Here is a 27,060-nt window from a genome sequence, read left to right as displayed (position 1 = left end):
TCGAATAGTCGAACGATTTTTACTACGAATCCTTCGATTCGAAGTCGTAGTTGTAGTCGAAGGTCGAAGTAGCGCATTCGATGGTCGAAGTAGCCCAAAAAAAACTTCGAAATTTGAAGTTTTTTACCTTCGAATCCTTCACTCGAAGTTAGTGAATCGGCCCCTTAAATTATGAGGAGAGACTGCCAAGGTTGAAAAAAAAAAAAATGCTTGCAACAGGTAATGATTACATTATTATGTTAGTATTATAGACAGATAGCGGGGGATCTTTTTTTCCCATAAAAATGAGCTGGGGAGAAGCTGCCCATAGCCAGGGCTAGCACATGTTGTGTAAGAACAATGTTTCTATAGACTGGATACCCAAAAAAAGAGGGGTTAAAGAGCATTACTTTCTTATGATTTGCAGATAGACAAACACAGTCACCTACCTCCTTTCTGAGGGTGGGATAGAGGAACCCACCCAATGGCTACAGTAGAAAGCAAGAGAATCAGGTGCTTCATCCTAGAGAAAGGAAAGGAACCCATTTAGACTTGGGAAGGGGAGTTACTTGTTTAAGAACCCACAGCATTACCAACCCCTCTGGTTTGTTCCACCTCTACTATGTTTCCATCTATTCCTCTATGTCCTGGTTACTGGGTTCTTCCTCTCTGGCCACCATCTTCTGAACCAGGTGGATGTTTGCTGGGGAGCCTGGGTCCAACAAGGTTCCAGTAAAGGATTTGTACCCTAATGGATATTTCTACTGATATTTTTACTATTATAATGACTAATCTTCCCACAATATATTTAACTGTTCCATTACTATTTGGGTGGAGGACCCTTTAACAAAGATTTTTAGATTCATTTCATGTTTTATTTTCTTGAACATACAATTATACATACAAGAAATACAATTATAGCCATTCTGTCAACACAGAAACATTAAAAAACCCTCATCATTATGAGTGAGAGATTCAGGACACCTGGACAAATCTGTCTCTTGTCGCTCAGCTCTGATTGGCTGATAGACAGGGACACCCTGATACAGTTTTTGTGTGATGTCAGAATAATGTAATAGATATTGTATGTAATTGTTTATACGATATATAAGAGGCAGTTCACCTTAGAAAAACGTATAGCACGATGTAAGCTGTCCCCTGAGAACCCAATGTTGTTCCCTTTTCCTGCTGAATTGACTAGCAGGAGAACCTATCTTCATGATCTTCACTTATTCAGCAACCCTTTTAATTGTAGAACTGTGGGTCCTTTCAGAGTGGGTCCTTTAAATATAAACACTGGATAGATAAATGGCAGAACTGAGAACAGAGACCATGATAAAGTGAATGTAACTTATTAAGAAAATAAGTTAAAATGCATAAATGAATATACAGGCCAAATTTAGTGGCAACAGCAAGCTGAGGCAGAATCCAGTAATTGGACAGAAGGCAGGACAGGCATTAGACAATCGAAGTCCAGGAACAGGCCAGAAGTCAGAACCAAGAGATCCACAAGAATAGTTGAAGGAGGGGTACCGGAACACAGGAATCAGGCAGAGGACAAGGAACCAGGAATAAACTCAGGGAAGAGACTGCAGGGGTCCTAGAGGGCAAAATCACAGCTATGGACCTTTATGACCAAGTAATAAGCCATTGTCAAGAACAGGCTTAAATGCTCAATTGAAGCATAAAAAAAGTAGCACATGGAGGGTCGCGGAGCAAAGGGAGCAAAAAGAAAGGAATACCAGGATACACATTAGGGAACCCACCAATGATCTGCATTGAAAGCCTCTGGTGGCTCAATAGAAGGTACAGAGTCTGAGAAGTACAAATAGTTTAGATCCCAGCAAGTCCAGACTTGCACCTCCTTGAAGTATGTGAAGTATAACACCTCTGACCCCTTTAAATGAAACACTCTTGTTCATTATGACATTGTTGGATAACCCTACTACCTGAGACACAGATACTCTACTGCACACACAACACAATCTCCAAGGGATTGAGCTGGATTAAAATGGGCACAGATTTGCAGGAGGAGGGGGGTTTCAGATGGGTTTTTTGCCTTCCTCTGGATCAACTGGCAGTTAGGCAGGTTATATACAGACTTAAGTTTGAACTTGATGGACGTGTGTCTTTTTTCAAGCTAATTTACTATGTTACTATGTTTACTACCCAGTCCTTATATCATGTGATACAGTAGCAGAAAGTGTTTATAACAAACATAGAAATGGAAGAAACAGATAAGGGGAAAAGGACAAAAGGGTAGGAAAGGAGGGAGAGAGGGAGAGAGGTAGGAGGGAAGTAGAAACAGATTTAGATCAAATGTCAGATAGAAAGATGAATGATTAACCTGCTAATAGGGAAATTAATTCAACGTGTATAGGAAGACATGTATAGAAAATGCAGGGGAGAACACTGCACAAAAGTAATGTAAAATAAAAGTTTAGTGGTTATTAAACTTATTAAATGTAATTTCTTTCATCATTCTTTGAGTGCCTTGCTTTATATGATATATATATATACTGCATGTTCTAATCCAGTGTAAATGAAAGTCCTTTCTCCAATCACAATGTTAATAAATGACAGTGACAGGGGGTACAGATTGGGCACGTTGTTATGCTGTACCAGGTTTCCATTAAAACAAACCATTTCTCTGCTTAAAGGAAAACTATACCCCCCAAACAATGTAGGTCTCTATTTAAAGATACTGAGTAAAACAGCTCATGTGTAAAACCCTGCTTCATGTAAATGAACCATTATCATAATAATATACTTTTTTAGTAGTATGTGCCATTGGGTAATCATAAATAGAAAATTGCCATTTTAAAAAATAAGGGCCGCCCCCTGAGATCGTAAGATTCACTGTTCACACATACAAACCACATGTAAGGTCACATGAGCCAATTAACAGACAGAGTTCTGCCTTTTGCTTCCTCACTTCTTCCTGTTACAGTTAGAGTTGTAGTATTTCTGGTCAGGTGATCTCTGAGGCAGCACAGATAGAGTCACGAAATGGTGGTTCAAGGCAAGAGATGTAAAAGAGCAATATTTATGTAAATATATATTCCAGTTTGGTAAGATTCTTTAATATGTCATTCAATTTGATATAAACTATCTGTTGCTTAAGTATTCATTTTGGGGGTATAGTTTTCCTTTAACAGATAATCAGTTATTCTATCACAGCCAGTAAATAAACACTCACCCTGTCATTCTTGCCCCGGGGTCTGGCTGGGGGTCCTGTAAATCCGAGGAAACAAATTGCTGCTTTGGGGCAGAGAAGTGAGAGAGAATTTGCAGAGCGGGGGCTGTGAGGACAGAAGTAAAGATCATTTCAGGTCACTGGCCTCTGATATGGGCCCCGGGGCCGCTGTTATGTCATGTGACCCAATATCTGGTTCTATTAACTAGTGCACTGCCTGCCAGCCCATAACTGCATGGGAATGAGGAGGAAACCTTCTATCCAGCTGGGCACCGAGCAAACTAGACATGATTCCTCCATCTTTACTATAGAAGCCGAGACATATGCCAATGAAAGTCTTTAGTGTATTTAGCAGAATGTACTTGTCATGTCTCTCATTCTCCTTCCCCCACCCAGCAGCCTGGTCCCAGCATGAAACAGAATTATCAGAAGTGTATTGGACATGTCATTATGTAGAACCAGCAAGTTCCCAGCATGCGGCCATTGTCCTACACCTGTGCTCAGTGGAGCAGAGAGGCCAATTCCCAATTAGACTCCATCTGAAATCTCCAAGATCTAAAGTTTTTCATTCCTTGATGATGTGAACATTTTGACTCGTTACATGTTTATATTTGCTGTCATTCCTTTAAAGAAGAACAAATCTTGCTAGATATAGTGTATTTTATACACTGACTGTACCAGCCCAGAGGTGCGGCAGCCCTAATACAGTTGTAGGTGATCAGAGAAATCCTTCTCCTGTTTTTCTGTGACATTATCCAGCCCAGTTACAGGCTAAAAGTAAGTAAGCTTTATTAGAAAGGTCTACATAAATACACCAGTAAACCCTCAAAGTAATGCTGCTCTGAGTCCTCTGTCAAAAGAAACACTGCATTTCTTTCCTTCTATTGTGTACTCATGGGCTTCTGTATCAGACTTCCTGTTTTCAGCTTAAACCTCCAGGGCTAGGGCTTGAGCATGCTCAGTTTGTTCCTCTCCCCTCCCACCTCCCATCCCTGCTGTTATCTGAGCTCAGAGTTGTAAGTGAGCAGGGAGAGACTCAGGCAGGAAGTGATGTCACACCAACTTTATATGGCAGCTTCTATCCTAAACAAAAAGCGACAGTGTCTAGAGCTGTCGCTTTTTGCAGAATAAATATATTGTTATAGCTTGCACTATTTTGACTAATCTGTTGGCAATAAACTGTCTTGGAGCTTTCCTTCTGCTTTAAGAGGGGTGGTATGCTGTCCAAGCTGTTGCATCTGTGGAAGTACAGAGAGAGCCCATCCTGTTCCCTGCCAAATTGCTAGAGACTCAGGAAGTGAAAGGTGCCACTGGTGAGCTTGATCCTGCTGCAGAGCTGCCTGTTATCTTCAGTGTGACTGCCTCTGAGAGCACCCTGGCGAGTGAGCCACCCAAAGGAGGATACTGGAAAGGATACAAAGTGGGGCCCCAATTTGAAGACAGGTCTTGTGCATTTACGTGCTACGTGGGAGCAGCTGCTGAGTTCCAAAGGGAGAGGTACTTTTCGGAAAGGTAGCGCAACCTGGGGTATAAGAGCTCTGAGGAAGGGACATTCTATTTGAACTTTGTGGTTATTAACCCCTTCCAGAGGATTGGGACTTTGATAATAAAAAGGACTGTGTTGGAGAAACAGTTAGGTACCTAATAGTGAGTTAGGTAGTGCCCCACGTGTCCCCAGTGCAAGAATGCATGGTGTTTTAGATTTCCCAAGTTCTTTCACTATTGTGTTTATATAAAGTTTATATTTGTTTCATTTGCAAACTGTGTGTTTTATTTTTCCTAGTGGAAGTTCCATGAGGTGTGCTCCTCAGTGTTCCCTAGGTGGAGGCACTGCACTGCAAATCGGTGTAAATGTGGTGTTCTCTGGTATATATACAGCATTCAGCTCATAGGTCAAATAACCAACAAAAAGGAATATCAATCTATGTGTGAGGTGTCAAAGTAATATACGAGTAGAGATGGGCGAATATTTTTGCCTTGTTTCGCCATGGAAATGACGCCCATAGACTTGTATGGTGTTGTGCGTCAAAAAACAAATTTAGACCTTAAAGGAGAAGTGGGCGCAAAAACCCTCCCCTGTGTTGCTTCCCCTCCCTCCTCCCCCCTGGCCTACCTGTCCCGCTGGGCAAATGCCCCTAACTTGTTACTCACCCCATTTCAAATTCTCCGTATATTGCAAAAATGTTTTGGCAACCCATGTACTGGGGTTTGTCCTGGAGAGAGATCAATCTATTATTTTCTTTTTCTCTTTATTTTTGATTAATGATTTTTTTTAAGGGATAGAGCCATACACCATTGTTTATGTGTGTACTTAAATATGGTTGTAAAGGTGTTTCGCCATAAACTTCTAATCCCACTGAGACAGACAATTTTCTCTCATGAGACCAAACTCTATAGGAGTTAGAGCACATAAGGGAACTATTAAAGGCACAATAAACTCTAGGACAAAGATTTACACTGACATTACAACTAGGGACAACTACATACCCAAACCTGATCACTTACCCTCCAGTCCTTAACATATTTTCTTCATCTGCATAATATTTGCTGTCGTATTGATATTATTTGTTTAATGTGAAAATCAAATAAAATATTAAAACTATTACCCTCCAGTCCAACTAGTGAGACTGCAATTGCACTACCCTGTCTGTGCTAATAACTAGCTCTACATTTCTTACTGTTGGTTTGGGATCTGACCATTTTTGTTTATCCAGAGGGCTTCTGTGACCATATAAAGACACAAGGCTGCAGGCTGAGTTATACAGGGAACTCTGAGTATCACTCATGTATTATAAGGGATAATGTACCCCCTACTGTAAATGATAAGGATATTAGAAGTCACTGAGGGGTTGTTCTGTGACCATATAAAGACACAAGGCTGCAGGCTGAGTTATACAGGGAACTCTGAGTATCACTCATGTATTATAAGGAATAATGTACCCCCTACTGTAAATGATAAGGATATTAGAAGTCACTGAGGGGTTGTTCTGTGACCATATAAAGGCACAAGGCTGCAGGCTGAGTTATACAGGGAACTCTGAGTATCACTCATGTATTATAAAGGATAATGTACCCCCTACTGTAAATGATAAGGATATTAGAAGTCACTGAGGTCTTGTTCGTTGACCATATGAAGGCACAAGGCTGCAGGCTGAGTTATAAGGGATAATGTACCCCCTACTGTAAATGATAAGGATATTAGAAGTCACTGAGGGGTTGTTCTGTGACCATATAAAGGCACAAGGCTGCAGGCTGAGTTATACAGGGAACTCTGAGTATCACTCATGTATTATAAGGGATAATGTAACCCCTACTGTAAATGATAAGGATATTAGAACTCACTGAGGGGTGGTTCTGTGACCATATAAAGGCACAAGGCTGCAGACTGAGTTATACAGGGAACTCTGAGTATCACTCATGTATTATAAGGGATAATGTACCCCCTACTGTAAATGATAAGGATATTAGAAGTCACTGAGGGGTTGTTATGTGACCATATAAAGACACAAGGCTGCAGGCTGAGTTATACAGGGAACTCTGAGTATCACTCATGTATTATAAGGGATAATGTACCCCCTACTGTAAATGATAAGGATATTAGAAGTCACTGAGGGGTTGTTCTGTGACCATATAAAGGCACAAGGCTGCAGGCTGAGTTATCCAGGGAACTCTGAGTATCACTCATGTATTATAAGGGATAATGTACCCCCTACTGTAAATGATAAGGATATTAGAAGTCACTGAGGGGTTGTTCTGTGACCATATAAAGGCACAAGGCTGCAGGCTGAGTTATACAGGGAACTCTGAGTATCACTCATGTATTATAAGGGATAATGTACCCACTACTGTAAATGATAAGGATATTAGAAGTCACTGAGGGGTTGTTCTGTGACCATATAAAGGCACAAGGCTGCAGGCTGAGTTATACATTGAACTCTGAGTATCACTCATGTATTATAAGGGATACTGTACCCCCTACTGTAAATGATAAGGATATTAGAAGTCACTGAGGGGTTGTTCTGTGACCATATAAAGACACAAGGCTGCAGGCTGAGTTATACAGGGAACTCTGAGTATCACTCATGTATTATAAGGAATAATGTACCCCCTACTGTAAATGATAAGGATATTAGAAGTCACTGAGGGGTTGTTCTGTGACCATATAAAGGCACAAGGCTGCAGGCTGAGTTATACAGGGAACTCTGAGTATCACTCATGTATTATAAAGGATAATGTACCCCCTACTGTAAATGATAAGGATATTAGAAGTCACTGAGGTCTTGTTCGTTGACCATATGAAGGCACAAGGCTGCAGGCTGAGTTATAAGGGATAATGTACCCCCTACTGTAAATGATAAGGATATTAGAAGTCACTGAGGGGTTGTTCTGTGACCATATAAAGGCACAAGGCTGCAGGCTGAGTTATACAGGGAACTCTGAGTATCACTCATGTATTATAAGGGATAATGTAACCCCTACTGTAAATGATAAGGATATTAGAACTCACTGAGGGGTGGTTCTGTGACCATATAAAGGCACAAGGCTGCAGACTGAGTTATACAGGGAACTCTGAGTATCACTCATGTATTATAAGGGATAATGTACCCCCTACTGTAAATGATAAGGATATTAGAAGTCACTGAGGGGTTGTTATGTGACCATATAAAGACACAAGGCTGCAGGCTGAGTTATACAGGGAACTCTGAGTATCACTCATGTATTATAAGGGATAATGTACCCCCTACTGTAAATGATAAGGATATTAGAAGTCACTGAGGGGTTGTTCTGTGACCATATAAAGGCACAAGGCTGCAGGCTGAGTTATACAGGGAACTCTGAGTATCACTCATGTATTATAAGGGATAATGTACCCACTACTGTAAATGATAAGGATATTAGAAGTCACTGAGGGGTTGTTCTGTGACCATATAAAGGCACAAGGCTGCAGGCTGAGTTATACATTGAACTCTGAGTATCACTCATGTATTATAAGGGATACTGTACCCCCTACTGTAAATGATAAGGATATTAGAAGTCACTGAGGGGTTGTTCTGTGACCATATAAAGGCACAAGGCTGCAGGCTGAGTTATACAGGGAACTCTGAGTATCACTCATGTATTATAAGGGATAATGTACCCCCTACTGTAAATGATAAGGATATTAGAAGTCACTGAGGGGTTGTTCTGTGACCATATAAAGGCACAAGGCTGCAGGCTGAGTTATACAGGGAACTCTGAGTATCACTCATGTATTATAAGGGATAATGTACCCCCTACTGTAAATGATAAGGATATTAGAAGTCACTGAGGGGTTGTTCTGTGACCATATAAAGGCACAAGGCTGTGGACAGAGTTACAAGGTTCCATATGGATAGAATGAGAGGCATCAATACAATACAATATTTTCTTGGCTTGACATAGCTCAGTATTATATTAATAAACGTTTTCAAATAACTGATTCAGCTCATTAAACCAGGGTTTGTTTATTATGATAAAAGCCAGTTCTTTGTATAACTACTTGTGTCAGAAGGATCTGTTATTATATGCAAACAACCTTAACGATAAGTAAGGGACAAACAGAATAATTTAGTGCCCAGTGTAAGGCCAGCTGCCATAGACCTGCACTTCACAAAGTGAGAGAGACTCTGAGCGCTTGGGAAGGATCACACTGACGTAACGTCCCTCCATCCCATAACAATAGACAGTGGTGGCATCTTGGAAGATCTCAGTGATGGTGGCGCATCTGGGGAAAGATAAATAATGGGATTGTTATTACATGGCAGCAAAATAAATGGTGCATATTTATCTTTCCTCTCACAGTCATCTACAAATGGTCACATTATACCCCATCTGTGAGGCCTCACCCAGTTACACTCAGTCTGCAGCAATTCAGGTGGAAAGTGATGGAACTATTGGGTAAGTAGTTTGTTCCCCACCATATGCCATTTATAGTGGAAAGATGGAGTAACAGTTGCGATGTATGAGCATATTAGAAGTCACCTCAGAGTTCCATGACCTGTATAACACTTACACGGAACTCCTCTGTGATTTATAATATCCCTATATTTTCACTGTATATATGACTGTATAATCTATGTCACTCCACTGTTGTTGATCTGCTGCTTCTGCTGGTTGGGTGGAGATGAAGAGATGAATGCTGGTTGAGTAGCTATGAAAATGTTATATTAGCATCTTATCCTCCTATCACCATCTTGCCCTACTATCACCATCTTGCCCTACTATCACCATCTTGCCCTACTATCACCATCTTGCCCTACTATCACCATCTTGCCCTACTATTAACATCTTGCCTAACTATCACCATCTTACCCTACTATCACCATCTTGCCCTACTATCACCATCTTGCCCTACTATCACCATCTTGCCCTACTATCACCATCTTGCCCTACTATCACCATCTTGCCCTACTATCACCATCTTGCCCTACTATTAACATCTTGCCTAACTATCACCATCTTACCCTACTATCACCATCTTGCCATACCATTACAATCTTGCATTACTCCTGCCTTATTTACTCCTCTCCAGAACAAAAATACATAGCCCCATCTTTTTGGCTACGATGATACGACTTATGTGGCTATTATTGACTCCACTTAACCTTAATTTAAACAAAGGAGGTCAATAGTGACAAAAATGTTGGAGCAAGGCACTCAAAAGGTCAAGCAGGGATCAGAGAAATGTAGAGTAAAAATAGAAATCTTTATTGGTATAAACTACTCATGTCTGAGTAGCATACACTACTCATGTAGTTTATAATACTCAAGCATGAGTAGTTTATACCAATAAAGATTTCTATTTTTACTCTACATTTGTCTGATCCCTTTGGACATTTTGAGGGCCTTGCTCCAACATTTTTGCTTCCTTATTCATGGTTTGTCCACTCCCCTGAGCTGAGGGCCTGGGGCAGGAGCACCTGGGCCACCTACTCAATTTGATGAGTTATTCTACTGGTGAAGTTCTTGCTTCAAGATACATGTAGGTCAATAGTAATTCCATGCTCTCCACTCTGCTTTCATCTCCACGGCACACTCCCTTTACTTTGTCCCCTTTATTTTGGACTCTAATAGGCCACTTGCTGATAGTGCAGGAAAATATATTTTGAACCTACATCATAATATAGAAGTAACTTTCCTATATTGACACCATACCTCCCAATAGTCACACTTTTAAAAATGAGGACATTTTTGTGCAACCCCTTGTCCCATTCAGCCAAAGCTCTTCCATCTCTACTTTTCAGGAATTTGGAAAGTGTGATGCAGAGATAAAGAGAGAGGAGGTAGTTGGGACTCACTTCGGGTTATTCCTATATATTGAATCTCCAACACGTATCTCAGCTCCTAATAGCAGGTCCCCCCTGCTCACTATGAGTATGGCCCCAATCCTGTAGGTTCTCATCAGGTCCAGCTGCCACCAAGGTGTACTGTCCTTCTTTGTCTGGGTACAGGGCTGTGAGTAGTTGTTTGTGTCTTTATTGCCATCGATGGCTCTTTCTGCTCCATATTCAGGGCTTCTTGTGGAGCTTTGGCTGACTTCTCCTGATCTTGCCAGGTTTATTCCTAAAAATAAAGATCTCAGGTGGTCTAGTTCCAAAGGAATTAAAGGAACCTAAAGATTTTGAACTTCCAGTCCAAAACAATGTAAATACTAGTAAGAAAGAGCACATACTCTAAAAAATATAATTACCGTATATACTCGTGTATAAGCCGACCCGTGTATAAGCCGAGGTACCTAATTTTACCTACAAAAACTGGGAAAACTTATTGACTCGCGTATAAGCCTAGGGTGAGAAATGCAGCAGCTACTAAAAAAAAAATTGAGGCATGAATCTCAGCTGCCATAAAGCAGGACAGGACTGCTGCTTACAATGGGGATCAGATAGGATCTGTGCAGCCACTGGGACAGAATGTTCTGTTATACAGATAGCTAGAATCTCAGCTGCCATAAAGCAGGGCAGGACTGCTGCTTACAATGGGGATCAGATAGGATCTGTGCAGCCACTGGGACAGAATGCTCTGTTATACAGATAGCTAAGGGGGGGGCAGCCAATTATTTCAGTAATGTTATGATGTGCTCTGCTGTACTAAAAAATGAACGAAAATAATGCTACCAGGGCTGCAGGATGGCAGAGCAAAGTAAAAGTACTGTGTCCACCCCCCCTCCTTGCCCCTATTTGCTGATGCAGAGAGAAACCTGAGCCATGGGCATGCTGCCCAATCTCCATTCTACCTGCCATTTAATCTAGCTAAACTCTTAACTGTAGGAGTGATGGGAGTTGTAGTTCAGTTCAGGCATGATAGGAGGCATGGGGATTAGGGAGGGGAGCGTCATTGGGGCAATCAAAAAAAGGTAATAAATACAATCACTGACAGGTGTGAACGAGAGAGAATTCAGGAGAAAGGATTCCCACACCTCTTACCCTCTCTGAACTTTGCCTGACTACGGTACCGTAATTATGTCAGATGGAATCCATGAACACAGTTCTGAGCATCTGATTGGACAGGGATAAAGGGGAGGGCCTTTTTTCATTGGCTAACCGACACCCACCAGGAAGTGCGCAAGAGTGCCCTGCTCACAGCTCCAAAGAGACGCGCCAAAGATTATTACCGTATTCTGTGTGTACGGTAAATGGCAGGACAGCTCTGTGTCAGAAGCGCAGCTGCAGGTCAGGCCCAGGAAAGCTGCCGATCGGATGCGCAGCCATCAGCTGGGAGGCGGCACGAGCATCGCGCATCGCTGAAATAGGTAATATTTTTAACTGACCCGCGTATAAGCCGAGGCAGCGTTTTTCAGCTTGTTTTGGGTGCTGAAAAACTCGGCTTATACGCGAGTATATACGGTATGTACTCAGTGAACTGTGCACAAATTTAATATAACCATCAAACACAAACTTGGAAATATAGTCTGTTTTCTCACACATATATTGATATTGTACATCAGTCAGGAACCCCACTCGCCCCTCTATACTCCTGCACCCCCAAACCTTTTGGGGTGTCATTTAAGCACAGGATACACAGTAGATAACAGACACTCACTACTATCGCTTATATAAACAAGCTGCTGTGTAGCCATGGGGGCAGCTTGTTTATATAAACTATAGTAGTACTTATCTGTTATCTACTGTGTATCCTGTGCTTGAATGGCTGCCCCCATGGCTACACAGCAGCTTGTTTATATAAACTATAGTAGTACTTATCTGTTAACTACTGTGTATCCTGTGCTTGAATGGCTGCCCCCATTGCTACACAGCAGCTTGTTTATATAAACTATAGTAGTACTTATCTGTTATCTACTGTGTATCCTGTGCTTGAATGGCTGCCCCCATGGCTACACAGCAGCTTGTTTATATAAACTATAGTAGTACTTATCTGTTATCTACTGTGTATCCTGTGCTTGAATGGCTGCCCCCATGGCTACACAGCAGCTTGTTTATAAAACTATAGTAGTGTTTCTGAAGCAAATCCACCAGTTTTAACAGTACATTATATTGTCATTCCTTTAAAAGACTTCCATTTTTTGGTGTTACTGTTCCTTTAATATCTAATATCGGCAGAATATTCTTACGAAGTCTCCCTTTCTCTATCTCTCTAGTGTACCTTGGCTTTTTTGCTAATGAGTTAATGAGTTTAAGAATCTTGGCACTCTGCATTTTCTAACCCAATGTCTGGTGTATGGTGCCCTCAAACCATATCTGAGGTGGCACATCCAATAAAGACATTTCATAATATACAGTCATGTCACTGTCAGGAGCCAGTTTCAGTCTCGCTACAAGGGGGAGTCAACCCAGTGACTAAGGCAAAAAGAAAATTCTAAAAGAAGGGGCTCAAGCCCCCAACATGTCAGCCTCCATAGCTAGAAGTACCTAATAACGAGCAGAAGGTTCTTCAGTTTTATATTCTTTTACCTCAGTTGTCTAATATCAAGTTGACAGAACTGTCAGAGAATTATGTTTCTCATAGATGTTTAGGAAACCCCATTACTCAACCCAGAAGCTATTGAGTCCACTGCCCAATGTTTTTGTTCTTTTCTTGGTCCCATTCGCATCCTTTAGGTAAATGACAGATTTCCAAGCTCCCATACACTATAAGAGGTGGCCCGATAAGAGGTTAACCCGATATGCCCACTAACGGCAGGGCGATCTGGGCCCTAGGGCCGAACAATTGGATTACAATGAAGCAAATGGGCACTGACGAGTCGTAGGACTGTATCAAGTAGCCAATGCAGCCCTCGATTGAAGGAAAAATCAAACTTGATCGATATCTGCCAGATTTTTGGCCTATTATAAATCAGAGGGACCCATCGGAAGCCCCCACATACGATAGATTAGTTGAAGAATCGGTCTAAAGGATATAATATGCCCAAATGGCCACCTTCACTCCTTTTAGGCTGATAAAAGTTTGGTCATTGCAGTCAAAATGTGGCGGTAGCCTTTACCTTCCTGATTTATAGATTCCTCCCCATAAACCTCCACTTCACAGAGCTGGAGATATTGTCTGCGCCCGGGAATAACCACACTCACATAGCGACCCTCCATCCCATTACAGTACAGAGTGATGTTGGCTTGTGAGACGTCTGTGATGTTTCTGCATCTGGGGAAACACGACATAATGGGATATTGACAGAGAAGCAGGAAAGTTGGGTTGCTTTTTAAAGTGATTCTGTCATGATTTTTATGGTGTAGTTTTTATCTCTAAATGACACTGTTTACACTGCAAATAATTCACTGTACAATATAAAATGTCATTCCTGAACCAGCAAGTGTATTTAGTTGTAATATTGGTGTGTAGGTGCATCTCAGCTCATTTTGCCTGGTCATGTGATTTCAGAAAGAGCCAGCACTTTAGGATGGAACTGCTTTCTGGCAGCCTGTTGTTTCTCCTACTCAATGGAACTGAATGTGTCTCAGTGGGACCTGGATTTTACTATTGAGTGCTGTTCTTAGATCTACCAGGCAGCTGTTATCTTGTGTTAGGGAGCTGCTATCTGGTTACTTTCCCATCTGTTGTTAGGCTGCTGGGGGAGGGGTGATATCACTCCAACTTGCAGTACAGCAGTAAAGAGTGACTGAAGTTTATCAGAGCACAAGTCACATGACTGGGGGCAGCTGGGAAACTGACAATATGTCTAGCCCCATGTCAGATTTCAAAATTGAATATAAAAAAATCAGTTTGCTCTTTTGAGAAATGGATTTCAGTGCAGAATTCTGCTGGAGCAGCACTATTAACTGATGTGTTTTTTAAAAAACATGTTTTCCCATGACAGTATCCCTTTAAATATATGCACAGATACAATTCACCTGCTGCAAACATCATGGCTGCCAAGAAGCCAATGAGAAATTGAGGGTGAGAATAAAAGATGTGAAGGTGCCTGAGACTTACACTGTGTTGTTATTATCCACTAAATCTCCAATACGAATCTCCGCTCCCAACAGGCGCTCACTGTATTCATCCATTCTGTTCTCTATGATCACTGTGTGCACCTTGTATCTCTTCTTCAGGTCCAACTGCCACCAAGCGGGATTGTCATAACCAGTGCGAGTACATGGGGGGACGAGGGGGCTTGTGTCTTGGCCTCTGTGTTCTGCTCTATACACAGAGCTCTGCCTGATGTCCCCTGATCTTGCCTGAAGATCTGTGATAGGGACATAACACTTAGGGGCAGATTTATCAAGGGTCGAATTTCGAAGTTAAAAAACGTCGAAATTCGAGCACCGAATTGGACAAATTCGATAGTCAAACTTTACTTTTTGAAATTTTTTGGCCGTTTGCAGTCAAATTTAAATAGTTCGATCGATCGTAGTTTTCGTTCGAATCGATCATTTTGAATGATTCAATCGATCGATCGAACGATTTTCAAAAAACAAAACTTCGACTTTTTTAAAACTTAGCCAAATGTTGGCTATAGGTTCTAGGCAGTCCCTGTAGGCTAACATAGCAATTCGGCAGGTTTAAGGTGGTGAAGTCGAAGTTTTTTAAAGAGACAGTACTTCGATTTTCGTATGGTCGAGTTTGTGAAGTTCTTTCAAATCAAATTGAATTTTGGCCTACTCGAAGTACCCAAAAATTACTTTGAAATTCGAAGTTTTTGCATTCGAAAATTCACTTCAAATTCACTTCAACCCTTAGTAAATGTGCACCATACAGAATATATGACGTAGATAAAACCATTCAATGAGGCTTGGGCGAATTTGACCCGTTTCACTTCAGAATAAAATCCGCCGCCAGCAAAATGTCGCCGACACCCATTAAAGTCTATGGACATCAGAACATTTTTGGTGCTAATGATGCTAAGGTGCATCAGATGAAAAAAAAATGTGACTCCCATAAATACTTTGCCTAAGTGCTTCTCTCTATCATTTCTGATCAGAAGACACATGATTGTTATTTACCATTGTGTAATTCCAAATAACATGGAAGGAAGGTATCATTTACTAAAGAGATGTGCATCATGATAGGGGGACCTCCAGCACATATGGTGGCAGGTTTTGGTTGCATAAAAACCAGGTGTAGTGCAAGACAGAGCCTTCTATAGGGTTATAGTCCACATAGGGGCTACTGAATGGCCAATAACTGCACCTACTGTCAATTTGCAACATTTTTCATACTTGTGTTGCTCACCAACTCTTTTTACATCTGAATGTTGTTCATGGGTAATAAAAAGATTGGGGACCCCTGACATGGGAAGCCAACAGCTGAATTTTTTTTAATTGACAACCCAAAGAGCAGAATGTATAACATGCAATAAAATCCCATGAGTACTCTCAGCAAACATTTTCATTCTCCGGTGCCACAGATATGGGGATCATGGGGTGTTGCTTGTGAGTAACAAGATATGGTTTTGGTGTTTGGTGCACTGGGTCAGGTACCCGCAGAATACCCCCAAAGTGGTCGGGTTTTGGGCAAAAAGTCCCCAATTCCCAGTCCATGATTAGCCTGGCTCGGTACCCGGCAAAAGTGCGGGGTTGAGTCCACCTACCCTCCCCTGTGGCTCCAGCAGCTTCCTTACATTTTAGTGCAGATTTGGTCACTTCCATGTGCCCCCGGGGTCAGGAGGTAAGTTGGCCTATTGTGGGTTGGGTAGTGGATCAATGGTTGTGGGTCGCAGGTATGGGTCGGAGACAGGTCTCTTCTTGGTGTAACTGAGGCATAGCCAAACTCACAAATATAAATATCTGGGAGGTTGTTTTTTTCTGTAAAATCTGTCATTCTCCCTTTCTGTAATGTGCAAGGTTTGCCAACGCCAACTACTTTTGCTGTAGAATGTGGTTGCATTACCCCACTCTCACTTTACGGCATGCTGAAAGCCACCCTCAGCAAATCTTTTCTGATAGTTTTATGTAGAAGAGCCAAGATCAGGGATCCTTGAGGTCAGGTCCTCTGGTCCCCTAATTTAACACTGAACATTATACTAGTGAGAATCACTATAGGCTGCTACTCTTAGCAGTGTGTGTGTATTAGCCCCATCCCACTCCAGACAGTTCTTACCTTTATAACCAGTCGATTCCTCCCCATAAACCTCCACTTCACAGAGATCGAGATATTCCTCTCTCCCGGGAATAACCACACTCACATAGCGACCCTCCATTCCTCCACAGGACAAGGTGATAATGGCTTCAGCGCCTTTAGTGATGGTTCCACACCTGGAAGAAAGTGAATAGAACTATAATATAACTGCCGTCTGGAAAGGAGAATATGGAATAAACATGCAAAATAACACAGGAGTTCTATTGACTTTATTATATCCATCTGCTCCATTCCTTATAAGGTGCCATTTGCGTCTACAAAAATCCATTCCGTGTACTAAAATATACACAGAATGAATAAGGATCCATATGGAATTGTGACCATAAACACTGGTAAAAAAATATACAAAATACATATTTCTAGTGACGAATGAGAACAAAACCACATTTGTGCACAAAAGGGTATCAACGCCATTCTGTCCATTTTAACAAGCACATGTAAAACAGCCGTGTAAAAGAACACGTGACGTGTAAAAGATGTGTGAAAGTGCCTATAGATTGAGTTGTGCTCAGATCTTATTTACCGTATATACTCGAGTATAAGCCGTCCCGAGTATAAGCCGAGGTACCTTATTTTACCTCTAAAAACTGGGAAAGCTTATTGACTCGAGTATAAGCCTAGGGTGAGAAATGCAGCAGCTTCTGGTAAGTTTCAATCAAAAAATTGAGGGTTTCTGCTCCCATTGGATGTGTCAGTGTCTCGTTTTTGGATGCCAGCGACCATTCTTGGAGACTATTCTTGGATGCCGGCGACTATTCTTAGGCACCGGCGACTATTCTTAGACGCCGGCGACCGTTTCTGCTCTTGACCCGAGTATAAGCCGAGGTAGAGGTTTTTTTTGGGGGGCTGAAAAACTCGGCTTATACTCGAGTATATATGGTACACACAAGACCAGGTTCTTACAATGTCTCATCAATGTCGGAAATGGAATTCGAACAAAGCAATTTCGCCGGCAGTTGTGCACAACCCAATGCGTGTTCTCAGTCCCTGCGCCTGGGCGCTCACACCGGCGCTATTTCAGATTCTTTCACCAGCAAATTTGCACCCATCTCCTTCTCCAGCTCTCGGAAATTTCTTTATTTGTGGGAACAGAAATTCGGCTATAGGATTCCGTGCTTGGGAATAAAATACATAAGCGCTGTGGGCGCTTCTTCCTAGAGGCAGCAGTAAGAGATCTACGGACAGCCAGCAAGAGGAGAGACTGGGCCAGGGAGACCCGGTGCCGGTGGGGCAGGGGCAGCAGTAAGAGATCAACCGGTTCAAGAGGTGAAGGGCAGCAGCATTGCACATCCAACACTCAAATACCAAGCAAGATAAACGCTGCAACAGATATTTCCCTGTCACAATGTCTGAGCGATGTGCGGCAGCAGGAGGCTGGAGCTGAAGAAAGAGAGGGGGACGCGGAGTGCAGGGATCAGCCAGGGGGAAAGTGATGTGCTGTCCAAGTGCTCCATAGAGTTTGATGTGATCACCCTTCCGATGCAGCACATCCACATCGAGGTGCAACCGCTTCACTTTAAGTCAGTACAACATGAGAGAGAGCCAGGGAGGAGAAATCCGGAGCCGCACAATGGATGGTCGCCATATCGCCTTTTCTGAACAAGACAGGAAGTGGAGTTTTGGTAAGTTATTTCTTAATAAAGGCTTTGCAATTTTAAAGCTTTATTTGTCTTGGTGTATATTTTTTGATGTATATTAATGAATTAAAAAAAAAATGTTGATGTTACTGTTCCTTTAATTGACACCACCCTAGGCCCGGGCACCGCAAATCCGGGCCTGATTAGTATGCTTGCTCAGTTCAGCAATTTGAAATGAGTGTTTATGTTATTGATAGAGTTAATTTTGTGCTATAGAATATTCCTTTCTGTCTCAAGTGTATATTTTGTCATCAAAGTCTAAGCTTGGCATAATCTTTACATCATTACTTTGTCCAAGACAATTCATTCTGTAAGTTTGATTACACATCACTGATTCTGTAACATGGGGGTTATATATTTGTCAGACAGAATGCTTGTTAAAATTGACAGAATGGAGTTTGTAATATTTGTACACAAATATGTCTTTTGTAGGCGTCTTGAATGACATTCATTCTGTGTTCTGGGGATATTTTTATATATAGAATGTATTTTTGTAGACAAAAAGTATTGGGGACATAACAGCACTCTGCAGTGTTTATTTCATAATAAGGATTAATTATATCTTAGTTGGGATCAAGTAAAAGATATTGTTTTATTAATGCAGCAAAAAGGAAATCATTTTTAAAAAACTTGGATTAGTTGGATTTCCAGGTAATGGTTTTTGAAAAATCTATTTCATCCCTGTAAATTATTTGAAAGCATTTTTGTGTAGATGGACTACCACTTTTAGTAAATAACCCCTTCATTTTTTTATTTATTTGGTTGGTTTATTTGTCAGTAGTTTGAACAGGAGATGTGAAGATGAGGAGTGGAGGGTCTGTATAGATAAATAATAAAAAGTAAAAATAAAAATACAATTGAAGCATCTCAAAGCAATAGTTTTTGGCTTCTGGGGTCAGTGACCCCCTTTGAAAGCTGATAAGAGGCAAAAGAGGAATGAATGTAAATCATTAAACAACTATAAGAAATAAATAATAAAAAACTGTTGAAAAGTCGCTAGGCTTAGGGTATTCTATAATGTCCCAAATCACCTTTTAAGGCCACCAAGAAATAGGAGATATATTGATGAGAAATTAAGAAGTTTAATACTAGTGAGGTCTGGATCTTAACCCAATGTCCCCCAAATAATAAAGTATATAAAAGCCGAGCCAAAGGTCTAATCTCTACACCATTGTGCCAGATGATGCTGTAAGAGTGTCAGAACAGAATTATAATGTGTTTTTTGAGAATGAGGAATGAATGGATATTGGGAAGTTGTATCAGGAGTCAGAGGCAGCAGTGCAGAGAAGAGCAAGGGACAGACACAATGACAGTTACACAGAACTATAAACCCAGTGAGAATGAGGAATGAATGGATATTGGGAAGTTGTATCAGGAGTCAGAAGCAGCAGTGCAGAGAAGAGAAAGGGACAGACACAATGACAGTTACACAGAACTATAAACCCAGTGAGAATGAGGAATGAATGGATATTGGGAAGTTGTATCAGGAGTCAGAGGCAGCAGTGCAGAGAAAGGGACAGACACAATGACAGTTACACAGAACTATAAACCCAGTGAGAATGAGGAATGAATGGATATTGGGAAGTTGTATCAGGAGTCAGAGGCAGCAGTGCAGAGGAAGGGACAGACACAATAAACCCAGTGAGAATGAGGAATGAATGGATATTGGGAAGTTGTATCAGGAGTCAGAAGCAGCAGTGCAGAGAAGAGAAAGGGAAAGACACAATGACAGTTACACAGAACTATAAACCCAGTGAGAATGAGGAATGAATGGGTATTGGGACGTTGTATCAGGAGTCAGAAGCAGCAGTGCAGAGAAGAGAAAGGGACAGACACAATGACAGTTACACAGAACTATAAACCCAGTGAGAATGAGGAATGAATGGATATTGGGACGTTGTATCAGGAGTCAGAAGCAGCAGTGCAGAGAAAGGGACAGACACAATGACAGTTACACAGAACTATAAACCCAGTGAGAATGAGGAATGAATGGATATTGGGACGTTGTATCAGGAGTCAGAAGCAGCAGTGCAGAGAAGAGACAGGGACAGACACAATGACAGTTACACAGAACTATAAACCCAGTGAGAATGAGGAATGAATGGATATTGGGAAGTTGTATCAGGAGTCAGAAGCAGCAGTACAGAGAAAGGGACAGACACAATGACAGTTACACAGAACTATAAACCCAGCGAGAATGAGGAATGAATGGATATTGGGAAGTTGTATCAGGAGTCAGAGGCAGCAGTGCAGAGGAAGGGACAGACACAATAAACCCAGTGAGAATGAGGAATGAACGGATATTGGGAAGTTGTATCAGGAGTCAGAAGCAGCAGTGCAGAGAAGAGAAAGGGACAGACACAATGACAGTTACACAGAACTATAAACCCAGTGAGAATGAGGAATGAATGGGTATTGGGACGTTGTATCAGGAGTCAGAAGCAGCAGTGCAGAGAAGAGAAAGGGACAGACACAATGACAGTTACACAGAACTATAAACCCAGTGAGAATGAGGAATGAATGGATATTGGGAAGTTGTATCAGGAGTCAGAAGCAGCAGTGCAGAGAAAGGGACAGACACAATGACAGTTACACAGAACTATAAACCCAGTGAGAATGAGGAATGAATGGATATTGGGAAGTTGTATCAGGAGTCAGAGGCAGCAGTGCAGAGGAAGGGACAGACACAATAAACCCAGTGAGAATGAGGAATGAATGGATATTGGGAAGTTGTATCAGGAGTCAGAACCAGCAGTGCAGAGAAGAGAATGAGGAATGAATGGATATTGGGAAGTTGCTTAGAATTGGATGTTCTTTTTCACTACACAAAATGTGGGTTTACATTGGCAGGGCTATAAATTACTGAGTGAAATGCTAATAGGGTTTGGGGGGAAAAGATACGACCATCCAGTTCTACTATTATTTTCCTGACCCTAAACTGTCATTTGAAGGGGAGACAAGTCAATGTAAGACCATCACTGCCCCCGATGATCCTCCACGTCACCCAGAGAAAGAAGAATAGAGAGACAGAAAGATGGGGGGGGACTTGGACTCACACGGGGTTGTTATTATCGACTGCATCTCCAACTCGAATCTCAGCTCCCATCAGTCTCTCACGGTTTCCATCGATCCTGTTCACTACGATCACTGTGTGCACCTTGTATCTCTTCTTCAGGTCCAACCGCCACCAAGCGGGATTGTCATAACCAGTGAGGGCACAATGGTGTCTATCAGGCAAGTGAATGCCATCGATGGCCTGCAAAGCCCTGTTGCCAGAATACACAATGGAGCTTTGATGGGCTTCTCCCCACCTCGCCAGATTCACTCCTACAGAATGAAAGTGACCAACTGCAATATGAGTGTGACTGGTGCTGTGAGGCACGAGTGTGAGTCAGAGACGATATTACAGTCCTTGTATTGTTCATATAAAAACAGAGTAAGAAGGTGCACAACCTAAAAATAAAGTATGAGGTGCTAATTCATAGGTGACTCCTCATGAGGGTCTCCAAACATATATACAATAGAACAAGAATGGATTGCACGCTCAATTTTCAAAGTTCAAAAAAAGTAAATAAATATTTATTACAGAAAAAAAGGGGGTAACAGAAATTACAAAAAAATGATAAGTAAGCCTAACGCGTTTCAACCATAGGGGTCTTCCTCAGGGGCACAAATAATAAATAATCAAAAAGAAAATGGCAGAACGAGTCTTACTGTCCAACCAGTTACAGAATATACCCATAGATGTTTCATGTCCTCGAGGAAGAGTGTAGGGCGTCTGATGTCATTTCCGCTTCCTCCAATCATGGAGGGGCGGTCGGAAGCCCTCTGGGTTATCATTTTAATAAAATCAAAATAGTGTTCAGTTAACTGATTTTTCGACATACATTCATTTTGTGTGTCCTCCTCCTTACTTCCTCTAGTGGTGTTTACAACATCATCGGTGATACTTAGGGTAGTCTGAGATATAGAGAGAGATATTTGATTAAGTAACAATAAAGTTTCAGAAAAGGTAATATTTCATGCTTGTGTATTTCACTGCATATCCCCTTGGGTGTGAGGTCATATTCAGCTTTCCTTACAGATTGATAACTAACGACCGCTTGGTTGGTGATGATGGTGGAACGCATATGCTTTTCAAACCTCAGTGCCATTGATAGGGTTGCCACATTTGCTGGCGCTAAAACACGAACAAAGGGGGTGGGGCGGATACCTTTGGGGGTGGAGCAGTGGTGACAGAAGAGGCAGACACATTGAAGTAGGTGGAGTTATGACACTAGGGTGGGGTCATTGCATCACTAAAGGCCCCCATACAAGGGCCAATTAAAGCTTCCAACAGACCGTGTCGGCAGCTTATTGGCCCATGTGTTGGGTCACCACCTGGCCGGTGAAAATGATGGTTGATCCCAATGTTATTAATAGGAAAAAAAATATATATATATAGGAAGGCAGTATTTTTTTTTCCAGAAAAGGTGGCAACCTGTGTGTGGGGCCATCCAACGGGCGTCCCTGATTGATATCTGGCTGAAAGTCGGGCAGATGTTGATCAGACAAGGTAAAAACTCCCGTCTGATCACGGCCGCATCTGTTTGTTGATGCAGTCCCACAATCTGACCATCCGTATTGCCTCCATTCTGAGCCAAACGTTGGACCCTACGGCCTACGATCGGATCAGCCCGATATCGCCCACCTCAATGTGATCGACATCACCAAACGAGCGGATCTCCCTGTGTATGGCCACCTTTAGACGCAACTAGTGGGCTTTCCATCCAGTTTTCTCAATGTTCTAAACCAGACAGAAAATGTTAATGTCCAGTTCAAAACCACAATGGTGGCAACCCTACTGTATTTCTTATCTATATTCTTATTCCTGATGAGTAAGCCCAATCCTTTAATTACAGATCTGGGATCTATTATATAGAAATCAGTTATTCAGAAAGCTCTGAAAAACAGAAATGCTGATTTAGAATAAGTTTCTTATTTTTGATTGATTTGCTCTTTTTTTGTTGTTATTGGAATAAGACATTAACCTCACTCGATAATTTATTGGCCAGATGAGTGTTCGGTTTTCACAAGGCTGAAAAATTAACAGAAACTGGAGACGTGAACAGGCCTTAGAAAAACTGAACTGTCCGGGTCAAAACCGACCAGGTGGCAACCAGAGCTATTGAGGATTCAGGAGGAGAATGTGATGTTTGTTATTGTTTTTCATGGACGCTTCACAGTTTGATGCTTTGCCGCTGAGATGGTTTGTTTATTGAATTGTGGATTTCTTGCGTATTGTTCAGTCCAAAGACGTATATATGTGAGAATTTTCGCAACACATGGATTGCATTGATGCTGGAACACGTATGCATTCCAAATGATTACCCAGAAGGCCTCCGACCACCCCTCCATTATTGGAGGAAGTGGAAACGACATCAGACGCCCTACACTCTTCCTCAAGGACATGAAACTTGGACAGTAAGACTCATTCTGCCTTTTTCTTTTTGATTATTTATTATTTGTGCCCCTGAGGAAGACCACTACGGTCGAAATGTGTTGGGTTTACTTATCATTTTTGTAATTTCTGTTACCCCCTTTTTTTCTGTGATAAATATTATTTACTTTTTTTGAATTTTGAAAATTGAGTGTGCAATCCATTCTTGTTCTATTCTAGATACAAAATTTTTTGACAGACTCACATTAGACCAGGAAGGACCTTGTGGGAAGAAAGTAGCAAGAGGATGAGTTATGGGGAGGCATCTTTGGGGTCATAAAATCTGAGAGTGAGTGACTGCTGACAGCCTGTGGATAAAAGGTTTCTGAGTTCAACTGCAAGAATTTTGGGGCTCCTTTGTCTATTCATGTCTATGGGTGCATCTCCGCTAATGGTGCTGGAAAAGGTAAAGCTCCCTCATCTCCTTTCTTGTAGCATTACCTTCCTTCCTAATGACTTACCTCTGTTATCGGGAACCTTCTCCCCATAAACCTCCACTTCACAGAGTATGAGCGGTTGCTGGGCCCAAGTTGTCTCCAAACGCACATACCGACCCTTCATCCCTTTGCAGTATGAAGCAATGGAGTCTTGCTCAAAGTCAGTGATGCGATCACACCTGGGGAAGTAGCCGGCAATAAATTTGCGAAACGGCAACGAAAATTCGCAGTTTCGCGAATTTTTCGCCGCTTCGGCAAAGCGAAACGGCGCAAATTCGCCCATCACTACAGGTTATCAATAAAATGGAGAAAAAGTGACTCCTCTTTAATTTCAAAAAAGAGCACAATAGACTGCCCTTCATTTTATACTGGCATGTTTTCTGAGGTCCTCAGGTAATATATAGTTACCATTCATAAATGCACTGGTCCTCCAGTGTGCCAGAACATCTCACAGCATAACTACAGAGAGAGAGAGAGAAAAATATTAAAAAAAATTGTAAGCCAATCACATTGGCTCTTTGATGTGGTCTTTACATAAACCCCTAGTTTGATACAGTTGTCACCGCTGGGGCCAAATTATCAGGTCAGCAGTTGGCCCACCACATTGGTTAAGTCTGGACAAGATCCACATTTGGTAATTGTGATCTGTTAAAACTGCCCAAACACGTTCAGATAATTGTTCAGTATGGACACAATGGAGCACATTTGGGCCCGTATGGCCTTCTTATGGGTGTGAGAACCTCAAATCAAGGTAACATCGATCTATTAATAATAGATCTGAACTGAAGTTTAGGGTCTCCAGGTAGAAAGTGATTACTCACCACATAAGAGAAGAGGCCCAGGTGCACCACCCTAAGCCCTCAGCACGGGGAGCGGACAAACCGAAAAAACGATTGGAGCAGGCACTCAATGAAGACAAACTTCCACCAGGCAATAAAGTGAAGAAAGTTTATTGTGTCCACAGCCTTGTGCGTTTTGTTTCATAAACACTTAATCATAGGTTAACATTGATCTATCATCCATAAGTTACTTCCCTTGCTTTCCTTGGTGTCCCCTGTACCTTTTATTTAAAAATGAATAAACTGCTATCAGCTTCCTATTGGCCCAGCCCAGGGGGCCCCCAAATCTTGCATCTAATAAATCTAATTTCTGATTAAATAAGTATATATAAGGGCTAGCCAACTTCCGGCCCGCAAGCCAGATGTGGCTCTCCAATATATTTCTATGGTCTTATAGTACAGCTTTGTTTGACATCATAGCTCTATAACAAATTAGACCCCCAATGGGATAAATGGAACATGTAATAAAAATATTGGGCAGCCCTGTGGTATTTATGCAATTATAAGGTAAACTCTGCAACTCAAGTAAAAATTGAGACCCAAATCTTGCTTTCTCCATTACTGAACGCTCAAGGGAAATTGCATATTTCAAGGCTATATCAGAATAGATCATATCAGAATAGGAATCATTTCCAATGGATTATCCTGTTTGGTAGAATTTGCTGGAAAAAAAAAGTAGTTGGTAAAGTGGTAACTGAAATGTTGCAGTAAAAGGTCAATAAAATCTCATTATTTGAGTGGAACCTCAACATCTTTCACTAGGATACTCCTGGGTGTGAATACGGGGATACTGTGCTGCCTGGGCTCATTTATTAACACATTGGCATTAGCCCATGAGCTGATCAATTGCTGAACAACAGCCATTCTCTGATTTTATTGGAACACAGTTGCATTTGACAGATGGCCGTCCAATGAAAGTGTTGCTGATGTCCCCTGTACAGTCATTGGAAAAATAAGTATTTCCTTAATTTACCATTGATTTCTTACTTACAGACAATACAGAGAGAGATAAAGCACATGATTGGAACTCACGCTGGATTTGAATTATCTGGTAGATTTCCAATATAAATATTGATGGTTTTCTGGCGGTTTCTGCTATTATCCAACCAGTTCCTTATGACCACAAACTCTATTTCATACTTTGCCTTCAGATCCACTATCCACCAAGCTGGATTGTCATTATTAGTGCGGGCACAGGGGCGAATGGAAAGATCAGTCTGTAAAATGCCATCAATTGCTAACTTGGCAGGGTATGAAGAAAGGTAAGTGGAGCTTTGCACGGCCTCTCCTTGTCTGGCTATATTGACTCCTAGAAAATCATAAAGGAAAATGGTAAGTGGAGCTTTGCTTGGGATCAACTACTGTACATCTACTCATATACACTGTAAGGGAGTCACAATTCAGTCTTAGACTGAGACCAAATGGACAAGGTGCATCAGGGTGCAGGGTGAGTATTCCCCCACCACATAAAGCTGCCCAACCTCACTCTCCATAGGCCTAGTCCACCCCCCAACCCTGATAGGCCCAGCCCGCCACCAACCTGAGCCCGCCACAAACTTTGATAGGCCCATCCTGCCTCAATCTCCATAGGCCCAGCCTACCCTGAACCCTGATAGGCCGGGCCCAGTCTGTCCCAACTCTCTCCTGTCCCCATGTGCCTTATTTCCTCCATCCCTCTCTCTCTTTCCTTTCCCTGTGTGACCCTATTTTCCTCTCTCCTTTTCCTGTGCCCCTATTTCCTCTCTCTCCTTTTCCTGTACCATTATATCCTCCCTCTCTCTATCCTTTCCCTGCGTGCCCCTATTTCCTCTCCTTTTTCTGTGCCCCTATCTCCTCCCTCCCTCTCTCTATCCTTTCCCTGCGTGCCCCTATTTCCTCTCCTTTTCCTGTGCCCCTATTTACTCTCTCAACTTTTCCTGTGCCCTACCTACCTTCTTTCTCTCCTTTC

At 41.8% G+C, this 27,060-nt stretch overlaps 2 protein-coding genes across 2 annotated transcripts in view; both read right to left on the bottom strand.

The window, feature by feature from the left end:
- LOC108719450 overlaps positions 1-27,060 on the bottom strand; it is a 128,382-nt gene that overhangs the window by 62,511 nt on the left and 38,811 nt on the right. The gene's annotated exons all lie outside the window — the stretch shown is intronic.
- LOC121394768 lies at positions 8,643-26,429 on the bottom strand. Its single transcript, XM_041566680.1, has 9 exons — positions 26,145-26,429; positions 24,682-24,732; positions 24,298-24,452; positions 21,414-21,684; positions 16,682-16,836; positions 14,576-14,828; positions 13,632-13,786; positions 10,492-10,756; positions 8,643-8,918 (listed from the first exon to the last, which is right to left on the bottom strand). The coding sequence occupies exons 3-9, from the start codon at positions 24,395-24,397 to the stop codon at positions 8,762-8,764; spliced, it is 1,356 nt and encodes a 451-aa protein (XP_041422614.1). The 5' UTR covers positions 24,398-24,452; positions 24,682-24,732; positions 26,145-26,429; the 3' UTR covers positions 8,643-8,761.

Source organism: Xenopus laevis, chromosome 6L (genome assembly GCF_017654675.1).
Source record: "Xenopus laevis strain J_2021 chromosome 6L, Xenopus_laevis_v10.1, whole genome shotgun sequence".
Classification (NCBI taxonomy): Eukaryota; Metazoa; Chordata; class Amphibia; order Anura; family Pipidae; genus Xenopus; species Xenopus laevis.
This window is presented reverse-complemented; position numbering and strand designations above follow the sequence as displayed.

Coding starts and splice junctions, on each gene's coding strand:
- LOC121394768 (XM_041566680.1), bottom strand. CDS start 24,397: ATGAAGGGTCGGTATGTGCGTTTGGAGACAACTTGGGCCCAGCAACCG. Junction 21,685..24,297: donor GAAGGTTCCCGATAACAGAG/GTAAGTCATTAG, acceptor TTCATTCTGTAG/GAGTGAATCTGGCGAGGTGG. Junction 13,787..14,575: donor GTGGATAATAACAACACAGT/GTAAGTCTCAGG, acceptor GTGTTTCCCCAG/ATGCAGAAACATCACAGACG.